We start from the raw sequence: 13,291 nt of genomic DNA, 5'->3' as shown, positions 1-13,291 counted from the left end.
TAGAAGGCATCATTCCGATCTAATGATAGCCAACTCTTAAGTCCAATTTGGCAAAAAAATGGAGACCTAGATAATTCATCAAGCAGCTCATCAATCATGGGCATGGGAAAGTTTTTCCCACAATCAACTCATTTAGTCTTTTATAATCCACACAAACCCGCCAAGATCCATCCTTCTTTTGGACCAGCAATACTAGAGATGCATAGGTGACATATTATGCACAATAATGCCAGCTTCTAACATGCCTTTTACTTGCTTTTCACTTTCATCTTTGTGGTGCTGGAGAGTATCTGTATGGCCTGCTGTTAAAGGGTCTTGAGAGAGATGGCATGGTCATTATGCCTCTTAGGTGGTAATTTTGTGGGAGTGGTAAACACATTAGGGAACTTGCTCAACACTGATTGGATCTCTGATGGTATAGAGGAGCTAACATAGGAAGAACGATTCAGAACACTGCCGGTTCCATGCCAATTTGTTAGCTCTCACCACACTTTTAGCTGCATCTGGTTTGTGCACTGCCGGTTCAGAACGATTGACATTGTTGTGCTTATGAGCCCACGGCTTCGCTTCAGTCATCACTTCCTCTTGTACTCTTGCCAAGAGTATTGCTCGATCAACCGTGCCCAAAATCTGAGCTTCCATAGTCCCACTCAGTTCCGATTCCAAGAAACTGATGAATTGGTACATCAAGAATTGTTCATCATAATGAGAAGTCTAAATGAAAATGTGATATGACACTGCCTCGGACTGCAACTAATACTCTTCAACTGAAGTTGTTTGCTTGAGAGCTAAGAGTTGTTTCATGTACGGTGTACCATCGATAGTCATCTGCACAGAACTTCTCCATGACTGCTGCCATCAACATAGGCCAGGTAGAAATTTCATGTCACGGGCGATACGCTTACAACCAGTGCTGTGCTGCCGACCATGTGTAGAGTTACCGAAACCAGCCATAAAGAAGGGTTGATGTTGAACAGTTAAGTGATCTATCCTTCGAGATGCGAGGGTTCTCACCATCGAAGTGCGGAATAGACATATTCGGGTTGTGGCGAGATGTTGAATCTACCTCCGCCAACGCCTCGCGATCCACCATCACCAGCGCCACCCTGTCTACCGTCAGCGACGCCTCCCAATCCACCTCCACCTACAACACGACAGTTACCGCCCAAAAGACCATCTCCATCTCCATACCTTGTCATTGTTTGTCCGCGAACTAGCTGAGCACTTTCTTAACAAATAGGGTTCGGTCTTTCCCCAAATTTTTAGATAGTGCTACAAGGGAGAGTCGTTCTATAAGCATGAATAACCTAAACAAATTCACATCAAGTTGTTCAGTAATTTGCTCTCTCATCTCACGGGCAGGGTTTCAGAGTTCAATGCCACATTACAGAACCACAGATAAAGGATCCATGGCATGACTGAGAGCTACGGCTCCGCTTCCGACTGAGCGGACCAGATGGACCGTCATCGTGAGGCTCGTACTGTTCCTGCTTGACACCTCGAAGAGGCAGATGTCTCTCACCTTCAGCTGGTTTTCCTCAACGAATTCCTTCCAGCCATTGTGAAGCCGCCTCTGGTTGCGAGACGAGACGCTCAACATGGCGTGCCACTGCTTCTTCCTATCCTCCAGCTGAAGCAGGACAGGCTGTGTCTTGTCCGGGAGACATGCAGAAGCATACACCATGCCGAAACCCTATCCAAAAAAAGTGTCAGGACAGTTGATCAATTCTTGAAATCCATACTAATGGTAGATAAATTCACTGGAAATGTAACGCCGACGCCAGCCTCAAGATTTCATTACAGAATCAACAAAAAAATTAAAATAAGAGGACCCCATCCATATTTGCAGCTGTAGATAAAGTATTTAGCCTCACCATTTCACCCGGGGTGTGGCTGCCACCATCAATATTTGTAGTGGTCATCTCTTTCACAAAAATAGGAAGTTCAGATCCAATTGCATGGACTTTCTCCTCAACTTTCCGCTTCACTTGCATAGGTAGAGTTGTCTGCCGGGCTACAATGTAGGGCCGTCGGAAAGGCCCCTGGAGGTTGTTGGACAAAGGTTCAGAACTGACTTCAAGCTTCACAGATGCCCGATCATGCGGCTTGCGAGCTCCGTATCCTGGAAACAGTACCATACTCTCTTAGGGTGAGCGTAAAATGAGCAAAATTCATTTGAAAGCATAGGCAGCAAGAATAAGATTACCTGATTTAGTAGAAGGGGATGATGTTGAAGCCATCTTCTGAGTTTTTGCAGTACTGCGTTTCACCCGATTTTGCACCCTGCAAGATTTTCTCACGCCTTCTCTCACGATGTCATCGTCATCAGAATTGGTCAAGTCAATGATATGAGGTGGGGGTGAACAAACAATTTGCGCTGAATCATCAGGCATTTCCTGGGCACTGGAAGAACGATTTCCCATGGCAGAACATGAAGAGATTTTCCCACGACCGCTTGGGTCAAGGATGAAAACTTCCAGGCAAGTTTTCTCCTTACTTCTGAAAATGAGGATGTCATTCTCTTGTATGCACTGAGAAGCTACGAAAGTATTCCACCCAGATTTTAGGACTATTAGATCATCACTGTGCTTCTTTGCTCCCACAACGCATACAGGTTTGTCAGGGTCTTGAAGTTGAACAGTATATATAGCAATCTCCTCTTTGAAATTATCCACAAGTCTCAGTGGTATGTACTACCGGAACCAAAAAAAAAGGATAAGAATAAGAAGATGAAATCTTGACCATCAATAGTAGGTCCTGTGAATTGGAATAACTAACATAACCAAGAAATGACCTGGGGAAAGATGCAACTTACAACATAGCAGTTCTTCAAGCAGACATTGCTCTTGTTCATGACTGCCACATACAGAGGAACTTCAGACCTGATGGTGTGAGCCATTTGTACTACTTTCTCATCTTGTGCCATTGTTAGACGGCACTCAGGTAAAATGGTATAGTCAAAGTCAGTGGAGGTCTGAGCATGTCCTACATTAGGCACCACTTGTTCTACACATCAAATATATTGTTAGAATCATCACAAAAGCATAGCAAAATCATTAATTCGACTTCAAGATTCTGGTTCACTCTACCATTCAGAACATGATGATCACAAGGAGCATGAGGAGGAACTGCTCCAAATATCCCAGATGGTGGTTTAGAACAGGACAAGTACTTCTCATGACCGACTGAATTGAATACGTGAACCTTAAAGCTGGAGTTCCCACGGTACACAAACAGAATGGAGTTATTTTCTTCTATGTGATGCGCATTCACAAATCCATTCCATCCAGACCTAAGAACTATAGCTCCGAGCTCCCTACTAACTTCAACGGGGTATACACTGCCATTGGGATCTTCTAGTTTGACAAGCTCAGATTCAGGGATCATTTTCCTCAGATGGCTTCCAACCTCCTGCGGTATGCGCTGTTTGGAGGTCAAGGAAGAAGAGACACATTGGTTAGAGTCATGAGTTTCACCGTTTCTAGCAAGTGAGCTTCATGAAATTTGCACGAAATGTAGACACAATTCAGATTACATGACTACCAAAGGAATTGGAAACAAACAATCATATGTTTAGAACACATATTATGGGTTGAAGAAAAAAAAATTGGGCTGAAATGACAAGAGTTACCAAATACCATTTTTGGGAACATTAATAACACACTCACGGTAATACTCATTATCTCCATAGAGAGTTTCATAAGCATTAATTTTCCCACCAGCAAAGTGTTTTCCTGCTACCTCTTTGTATGTTCTGAAGCAATTCTTTATAAGAAAAATACCCTGAAACAAATCTGTCATCTACGTGCTAAACATCCTCGGATAATATAGGTACTATACTGTACGACATTGCTAAGAATGAAATAAAAATTGCAATAAGAAACGAAGACAGCCCTTTAATCTAATCAATAAGGCTAGGCTAACAATCTTGGTGTTGTACAGTATGAAACAGCATCTCTCCTTTTTTAATGAAACTTGATCAACCCTAAAGCCTCAGGACACACATAATGTGCTGAACAGAAGAATTTTAGGCTTAAATGACACGAGTCATTTTCGTGAATATTAATAGGGAGTAGCACACTTATGGTAGTACACAAGCAGTGTTCCAATTATGTCCTTGAGAGTTTCATACACATTTATTTCCTCCAACAAAGTGTTTTTTCCTGCTACATCTGTACGCTCTAAAGCAATTCTGTCTAAGAACAATATCCTGAAACAAATATCATCTACAGTATATGCCAACTATCCTACACAAATATAAATGTATGAGTACTATATCCAGCAGCGTAGCTAAGACTGCAATTAACATTGCAAAGAAAAACTAAGCATTTTTTGGGCTAGAATCAAGAAGGGTTGGCAAACTATCCTGGTGCCGTAACATCTGAAGCTGCATCTCTCAGTATTTTCAGTAAAATTAACATTTACTTTTCTTGAAGCAACAGGAAACAAACTTGAAGTTAATTCTGAACTGCCCGACATCCTAATAACAATTTATCTAGAAGCAACATCAGAATCAACGTTGGAGGTTCACAGAACCTGAATCAAACAATGTGAGGGGAAAAAATTTCTAGGCAAGTATAAGTAATGTATTGCGCAACATAGCTAAGAATGAACTTAATGTAGAAATGGAAAACAAAGCACAACCATTTATTCTAATCAAGAAGGGCTGGCTAACCATCTTGGTGCTGTAGCATCTGAAACAGCATCTCTCTGTTTTTCTTCAGTGACATGGATAAGAATAGCACACTCATGATAGTACACCAGCAGTGTACTAATTATCTCCATGAAGAGTTACATACACATTTTCCCCTCTAACACGTGGTTTGCTGCTACCCCTTTTGTATGGTCCCAAGCAATTCTTTGTAGGAAACATATCCAGAAACAACTTTGTTAATGGCACCTATGTTGGCAAATATAAATACTTCATCGCGTAACGTAGCTAATATTGCAACTAACATTCCAATAAAAAATTAGGTACTGTTATATATACTACAATCTTTTTCTTGTAACTAAAATAACCTGTGTAAGCATTGAGTTGCAACTTGCTGTAGCAACTATACTCTAGTAAGCTGAGGCTGATAAGGTGCACTGTACTGTAGTGCATGATGCCAAAGTGTTCAGGTGTCAGTATCCAAGAAAGCAGAGAGCTGCTGAAAAAGGAAAACTTAAGGCTACCCAAAGCTAAAGGGGTGCAGGAAAAAATATGCGTGTTTTTTCTTTCTCTTCGTGTGTGTTTGTGACAGAATTGAGAGTTACTGTGTTCGATCCTCACACTAGGAGACGAGAGAAGTGCGCTGGCTAACAGGCACATCCCAGCAATCTAATTAAGAAGGGCTGGCTACTGGCTAGCAATCTTGGCGTCGTCAGTTAAATTTTGAACACTTTATTTAAAACCCCCATAACATCTTCTTTTCTAGAAGCAACAACATCGGAATCAAAGCCAGCGGTTGACAAAACCTGAATCAGACAATGCGAGGGAAGAAACGGCCATTCGGTTAACAGATCTCACCATGCTGTGCCTGAAATCGTCGGAAGCCACGACAAGGAACTGCTTCTTGTTGTCGCTCGTGTGGTTCCAGTAGTGCTCCCTCCATATAGCGCAGCTCTCGCAGTCGCCGCCGCCCCCGCCACCCATCTCGCAGCAGCTTCCGCCGGCGCCGCCGGCGCTCCGGCCTGGCAAACGGACCAGAAATCGTTTCAAGAAAGGGCATCTACGAAATAGTGGATTTTTTCCAGAAAAGGAAACATTTAGCAGAACCAAGATATACACCGCTGCTGCCTCCGTTGGCCAGGAAGCAAGAACAATCGGAATGTGGCTGGTTACCTGGGGTGAACCCGTTCATCGATTGCTGCCTCGCCGGTCCCCCACCCCCGCCTGCGTCGCCGTGGAGAGCGGAGACGAGGAGAAACCGCGAGAGCAGCACCCCTTTGATCGTTTTGGGCAAAGATGGTGGGTAAAGTTGCTACAGCAGTACAACACGCAGTATCCGGAGACGGAAATGAGAGTTGTGGCTAGTGAATGCCTGATCGACACGTGGGCTCTTCAAGACTGCAAAGCTATACTCTCTCTACTGTCTTCAGTTTTCATCTCCACTCGTCCTTTCCATATGGTATCCAACGCAGCTGTTTTAGGGACGGTATGAGGAGTGTCGGCGTAAAATAAAAAATGGGAAAATGTCGACGTCCAGCCGTGTATCTCATATGACATCCAATACAATTTCATATATAATTTAAATTTAAATAACAAATAAACTGTGATAATTTATTACAACTTATACAAATATTGGACATAATTCAACAAGCTCAATATAGCACACAAATAATTTAGGTTCATCAAACCACACAAATTTAAAACTTTAAATCACAATGGCAAAGAAATAAACAAACTAGACGCCGTCTTTGAGAATCCACAAATGCTCCACCAGATCATCTTACAGTTGGTGATGAGTGTTGTAGTCTCAGACTTCTTGACGTCTAGCGAGAAAAGCAACAAATGCAGGAGGCATATTGTGATCAACATCTGCAAGAGGATCCATCCGTTCATATGGTTCAGTGTAAAACACTGGAAATTCCCACTCTCTCTCGATGATCATGTTTTGTAGTATGACACAACATATCATTACCTCCCACATCTTCTCTTTGGACCATGTAAGAGCGGGGTATCAGAAAATGTCAAAGCGAGCTCGCGTCACCCCAAATGCCCTCTCCACATCCTTTCTGGCAGCCTCCCGCATTTGAGCAAACCAAACTTTCTTCCCTCCAGGTACATGGTTCGAGATTGTCTTCACAAATGTGACCATCTTGGATAGATGCTATCTGCAAGATAGTAGCCCTTGTCATATTCGTGGCCATTGATCTCAAACTGCACCGGAGGGGCATTGCCTTCGACAAGCTTCTTGAACACGTCGGAGCACTGCAGCACAGTGATATCATTGTGTGATCCTGCCATGCCGAAGAACACATGCCAAATCCACAGGTCCTGGTCAGCCACTGCCTCAAGCACCACACTGCATGCACCCTTGTGTCCCTTATACATGCCATGTTGTGCAAATGGACAGTTATTCCATGCCAGTGCATACAGTCGATGCTGCCAAGCATCCCAGGAAAACCTCTCTCTGCATTTTGTGCCAATATCCAAGCTCTGTCTGCCGCATTGAGTGTGCGTGGATAGGTCTTTCCAAACACCTCCACAATTGCCCTGTAGAATCTATACATGCAATCAATGGTCGTGGACTCTGCCATGCGCAGATAGTCATCATGTGTATCACCTGCAATTCCATAGGCAAGCATCCGAAGAACCACCGTGCATTTTTGAATTGTCGAGAAACCAAGTTCGCCGACGACATCTCTCTTCAATTTGAAGTAGTCGATCTCCCTCAAATTCTCGACTATATTCAGGAAGAGCTTCCTACTCATCCGAAAACAATGTAGGAATACGGTATCGCCGTGCAATGGATCATTGGTGAAGTAGTCGGCGTAGAGCATGCAGTAGCCTTCCATCTTCTGCCTTGGCTTGCTCTTGCGACGCCCCGACACAAAGCCACCAATGGTCGGCTTGTCCTCCTCGGCGATCATGGCCAAGAGGGAGATGAGGATCACCAGATGTTCGTTGTCTCCAGCGGCATCCCTGGTAGCAGCCGCGACAGCGAGCTCCTCGTCCATGAGCGCGGCCATGACGTCCTCATCGTCCGAGTCCATTGCATTGGAAAATAGCCGAACACCTCGCGTGCAAGGTGAGAGCGCGGTGGGGATGGAGATAGCAGTGGTGGTGGGAACGGGTGAATGGCGATGGTGGGAAAGGCCGGCGAGGTGGCGAGGGTTGCGGTGGATTGTATGCGGTGGTGGAGTGGGTTCCTACCGGCGGCAATGGACCATCGGGGCGAAGCGTGGTTGCGGCGGCGACAGTGGTCACGAGGCATTATTTTTGGACTCACATCGGCACGTCTTAAAAATAGCCAACATGTTTTCTGTCCTAATAAAATTGTTGGCAATTCCCCGCAGGCCCCCCCAGACAAGGTTTGAATTGGGGCGCCCACGCCCGGTGACACGTCGGATTTTGTCCGTGGGCCCGCTTGATAGTTACTAGCCCCAAAACCCTACTTATATTTCCCAATTTCCTTCCACTCTCGTCCGCCGCTTCATTTCTCCCGCCCTGCCATCCAGCTCCTGCCCTCCTCTCCAGCGCATGTTCCAGCGTCACCGTTTCGGACATGCCCCGAGGAAGAAGGCGGTTGTGAAGGGGTCGGCGAAGCTGCGCAAGGTTACATTGAAGGAGAAGCCGGCGTCGATGTTGGTGGAGGAGTGGTCTGCCCCACTGCTTCGTCGTGACGGCGAACTGAAAAATGTGTCGCGATGCCGCCAGCTGATCAAGGCTGCGGCGCAAGTATGCCTCAGCCTCGACGGGACGCAACAGTCTGAAGTTGGGAGCAGGTACTAGGCCACACTACCTTTGTCAATATAATTGTGGATCCAATTACACCATTTAGGGTCAAATCCTTTCATCCTTAATGCATGTTGCAAAAAAATCTTATTCACCCTATCATATGCCTTTCTAAAATCAATTTTAAAGAAAATCGCATCTACCTTTCTCTATGAATTTCATGGATGGTCGCATAGAGTATAACACACCTTCAAGTATGTGTCTACCCGACATGACAACCGTTTGAGTCGGTTGTATCACATTATCAACAATATTAGCTGTTCGGTTTGTCCCAGCTTTGATGAATACTTTAAAGCTTACATTTAAAAGAGGTATGGATGGTACTGCTGAATTTGAATAGTATTCTCTTTCACAGGAAGTAGTAGAATCATCACAAAGTTCAAATGGAAAAGAGGTAGCTCCCCTCTTTGGAAAACTTCGAACATAGCCATCAATTTTTTTTATCACCTCCCAAATGTTTTGGTAGAACTTAGCAGGAACCGAGCCAGTCCTGGAGCTTTGTTTTTCTGTTCATTGTTCAGAGGTAGGAGAATGCCTATTTATAGTGTTCTTCGAAATATGGCCGTTGGTCACTTGCCACCTCAGCTTTTTCCTCGAGAATCCCGGTTGACCGGGCCACAGACCGGACAGCCCGGTGGTGAGCCCGGTCGGACCGGACCAGCGACCGGCCACCCTTTGCATCGTCCTGGAGCTCCTCCGGTTGGCGCCCGGTTGGCGACCGGTCGACCGGGCCGTGCGCCGGACCCGCCGGTCTGTAGGCCGGTTGACCGGTCGGCAACCGAATTTGCTATGTTCTCGTGTGGAGCCCGGTTGGCGGCCGGTCGACCGGGTCGTGCGCCGGACTTGCCCCGTTTGGCGACCGGTGGACCGAGTTGTGCGCCGGACTGGCCGGTTGCTGGCCCGGTTGGACCGGGCTGCAGACCGGATTTCTGCTGTAGACCCCTTTTCGATTGTTGTTGAAGTGGGGGGTCTCCTTTAGCCTTCTTGTTCCTTTGATACACCATTTATGCCTCATTGCCTAATACCTGAGATTATCCTTACAAACATATTAGACCAAATACTCTAGCACGGTGTCATTGTTACCAAAATAATGGATAAGGGTAAAATACCCTTACAATAAACCTCTTTCTCTGAAAATCATCTATCAAAATTGCATTTTCTTCCGATCCCGTGTCATGAATTCTATCACAGTGCAATTACTGGGTATAGGTGGGCCGAATAGGTTCTTTAGTTCTCAGATATGTAAGTTTTCAAATTTTCTTGGCCAACAATAGTTCCTTCCTCTTGTCTAATTGGAAGATATTTTTCCTCATTGCAATTATGTGAAATTATTTTGTGTTATCTCCCCCTTATCTTTTAAATCCACAACACCTAATCCCCCTTATCTTTTGGCTTGCATACCACTTCCCAAGCGGCTAGGGAAATGTTTCTCTTATTCAGGTCTTTGTTTCTCCATAAACAATACCTTTGGTATTTAATTATCTTCTTGCTCCAACAGCCTAACATATATTGTGAGAGAACTTACAAAGAAAGTTGGTAAAGAGGACAGAACATAGTTTTTTACAAACCATGCAGGAGAAATGCATGTATATATATTAAGGATAAAGAAGAAGACCGATTACCGTACATAAATGTCAGACATGTCTTATATGGCAACGAAGAGGTTCTTCTTTTCACACGGATCTTTCTCTAGGGATGTGTCGGAAATTCGTTCATGGGAGGATAAATGGCTAGGTAATGCCACGCTCCGAGAATAATATCCGGTGTTGTATAATATTGTGCGTCACAAAGGCGACACTCTCTCTAAGGTGTTGGAAACTTTCCCACCGAACGTGGTGTTCACAAGAAGTCTCATTAGACCTAGATAAGAATCATGGAATGACTTGTTGCAACGTATAGATTCGGTACATCTAACGTAGGGGTCTGATGAGTTTCATTGGAATCTTACTAGGAGTGGTTCATTCTCGGTGGCTTGCATGTGCAATGCTTTAATCCAACCTGATATTCTTATCAATAATAATTCAAAATTTGGAAGATGAAGACACCTCTTAAAACAAAGATATTTGTGTGGTATCTTCGTCGTGGTGTGATTCTCACCAAGGATAAGCCAAACGCAATTGGCATGGAAGTAAAAAACATGTGTTTTTGTCGTCATGATGAGATCATAAAACACTTATTCTTCCAGTGTAATTGCTAGATCTATATGGTTAGCCATCCAGATAGGTTCTACGTACCTTGTACCCACCACGTCGTGTTGCGAATATTTTTGGCAACTAGCTTAATGGTGTCAATACCAGTTTAAGCGTCTTATTAGGATGCGAGCGATTGCCATTATTTGATCGCTATGGCTATGTAGAAATGACAAGGTTTGTAACAATGCATATTCTTCTCTTATGCAGGTTATCTACCGGTGCACAGCTACACTCTGTTTATGGTTTCCTCTTCAGCGAGTGGAGCATTGCGGCCTCTTTACTGATGTATCTACATGATTGGAGGATGAAACGAGGGATTTTTTTCAAACATGGGTGGCAGCGTGACTTCCGACTAGGCCCTCCTGCTTAATATTTTTTCTTTCACTTCATTCATTTTTGTGTACTTTGTCGAGAACTTTGTTGGTTTTTTAGTTATAATGACTCTACTGGTACAGCTATGTGCATCATAACTATGCAGATACCGGATATATTGCTTCTAAAGTAATAAAATGCCTATTATCGAAAAAATGGCAGGCTTAAAGGGGACGACCAAAGAAAAAACGAACTACAACCTATAAGCTATAGCGGCAGACAACGGGCGACCCTAAATAGCGGTCAGCCGCTAGCTTCTCTTGGTGTCATAATGGAAGCGTAAACATATTTGTATCATAAAATAATTTGGTAAAGACAAACATAAACATGTCCCAAACTGTAAAAGAACCCATAAAAGTTATCCACCCTCCGCGGATTATTTATCAATGGTAAAAAAATAAGAAGTAACTAATCCTAAAAGTTTATTTTATTTGAAATTTATTTGACTAATTTTTTAGGTCATAATTTATTAACACTCTGCCTCATTATTTATCAACGGTAAACGTGAACAATGACGGATCTAAAAGCTAGTTTCATTTTCAATATTTTGACGAAGTTTTTAGCTTCCAATTTATCAGCGGTAATGTGAACAATTATGTACTCGAAAAGCTAACTTTATTTTGAATCTTTTTGTGACTCTCTTTAGCTTACAATTTATCAACCATCTACCCCTTTATTTATCAATTATAATGGAAAAAATTAGTGACCCGAAAAGGTAAATAAAATTCGAATACTTTAATAATTTTATTAGCTCACAATTAATCTACCCTCCACCCCGTTATGTATCAACAACAAATGTAAACAATTACCTAACCCACAATCTAATTTCATTTTGAATATTTTATCGACTTTTGTAGCTCACAGTTTATCAAACCTTTGCCCCCTTATATATCAACAATAACTATAAATAGTTACTGACCCAAAAAGCTAATTATATTTTGAATATTTTGGAATTTTTAGCTCAAATTTATCAACCCTCTACCCCATTATTTATCAATAGTAAATGCGAAAAGTTACCGACCCAAAAATCCAATTTCATTTAGTGTATTTTGGGGATTTTCTTAGCTCATAATTTATCAAAGCATCTTCCAGTTATTTATCAACAGTAAATGTGAAAAGTTACCTACCCGAGAATCTAATTTATTTTCAACATTTTGGCAATCTTTTTAGCTCAAAATTTATCAACCCTCTTCTCCATTATTATCAATGGTAAATGTGAAAAGTTACCAACCTGAAAAGGCAAATTTAAATTCGAATATGTTGTGTACTTTTTAGCTCATAATTTATCAAACCATATGCCCTTTATTTATCAACGGTAAATTTGAAGAATTACCCACCCTAGAAGTTAATTTTATTTTCAATATTTTGGCAATATTTTAACTCACAATTTATTAACCCTCTGGTAATGTGACAAGTTACACACCCAAAAAAGCCAATTTTGTTTAGAATATTATGGGTACTTTTTTAGCTCATAATTTATCAAACCATCTACCCGTTATTTATCAATGGTAAATATGAAAATTTACCAACCCAAAATGGTAATTTTATTTAGAATTTTTTGGGGATTTGTTAGCTCATAAGTTATCAACCGTCTATATTATTCATCAACGCTAAAATATGAATAGTTACCGACTCCAAATTGTAAACCCTATGCTCGTTATTTCCCCAAGAACATGAGAAACAACCTTGATGAAAACAATACTTAATGTGAGTAGCAAGTGGTAGTTCATTTGAGTTGCAAGTGATGTTCCCACCCGTTATCCCCCCCCCTAAAAAAGCACTAGGCAGATAAAGGGAATTATTAAAGTTGATCCAAAGGAATATGAATTCTAGTACCAAATAACAAAAGAAAGGAAATTGTTAAATGGAATAGCAATGGCCCCAAAAGGGAATTGTTAAAAAAAACCACTAGCTCGAAAAACAAAATTATAAGAGTTGGTCTAAACAAACATGAATTAGCATAACAAATGACTCAAAAATATTTGTAAAGGGAATTGTAAAAAAGGTATTGTTAACTTCAGTTTTACCTTAATTACATGATCCAATATATATAATTGAAATAAATAAAGAATACAAAGAAGCCTAGACAGTCACATGAACTACAATTTCCTCACATCACCAAGCCCAACATCCTCACGACCGCTTCCCAGGAATCAACGCCCCGACTCCACCGTCTCCTTCATACGCTGCCCATGACCAGTGTCCTTCTTGTTGACTCACGACGCCACCGGCTATCCAACCCCGCCGCCACACCACTCAACCATCAGCGTCTGTCTGGGTACCAGCA

The 13,291-nt window shown here is 42.5% G+C and overlaps 1 protein-coding gene across 1 annotated transcript; it reads right to left on the bottom strand.

Annotated features, from left to right (window-relative positions):
- Positions 1 to 1,351: 1,351 nt before the first annotated feature.
- LOC124695291 (B3 domain-containing protein LOC_Os12g40080-like) lies at positions 1,352 to 5,586 on the bottom strand. The gene is made up of 6 exons (XM_047228149.1): positions 5,510 to 5,586; positions 3,090 to 3,423; positions 2,816 to 3,006; positions 2,207 to 2,693; positions 1,875 to 2,122; positions 1,352 to 1,693 (listed from the first exon to the last, which is right to left on the bottom strand). The coding sequence occupies exons 1-6, from the start codon at positions 5,510 to 5,512 to the stop codon at positions 1,385 to 1,387; spliced, it is 1,572 nt and encodes a 523-aa protein (XP_047084105.1). The 5' UTR covers positions 5,513 to 5,586; the 3' UTR covers positions 1,352 to 1,384.
- Positions 5,587 to 13,291: the final 7,705 nt, after the last annotated feature.

This window comes from Lolium rigidum, chromosome 3 (genome assembly GCF_022539505.1).
Source record: "Lolium rigidum isolate FL_2022 chromosome 3, APGP_CSIRO_Lrig_0.1, whole genome shotgun sequence".
In the NCBI taxonomy this organism is placed as follows: domain Eukaryota; kingdom Viridiplantae; phylum Streptophyta; class Magnoliopsida; order Poales; family Poaceae; genus Lolium; species Lolium rigidum.
Note: the sequence above shows the minus strand (reverse complement) of the source record. Positions and strands in the feature narration are given on the sequence as shown.

What these genes read in the sequence shown, in the direction of transcription:
- LOC124695291 (XM_047228149.1), bottom strand. An exon ending in TGATCATCATGTTCTGAATG is followed by an intron (nt 3,007 to 3,089) that starts GTAGAGTGAACC and finishes TTTGATGTGTAG; the next exon opens with AACAAGTGGTGCCTAATGTA. An exon ending in GCCACACCCCGGGTGAAATG is followed by an intron (nt 1,694 to 1,874) that starts GTGAGGCTAAAT and finishes TTTTTTGGATAG; the next exon opens with GGTTTCGGCATGGTGTATGC.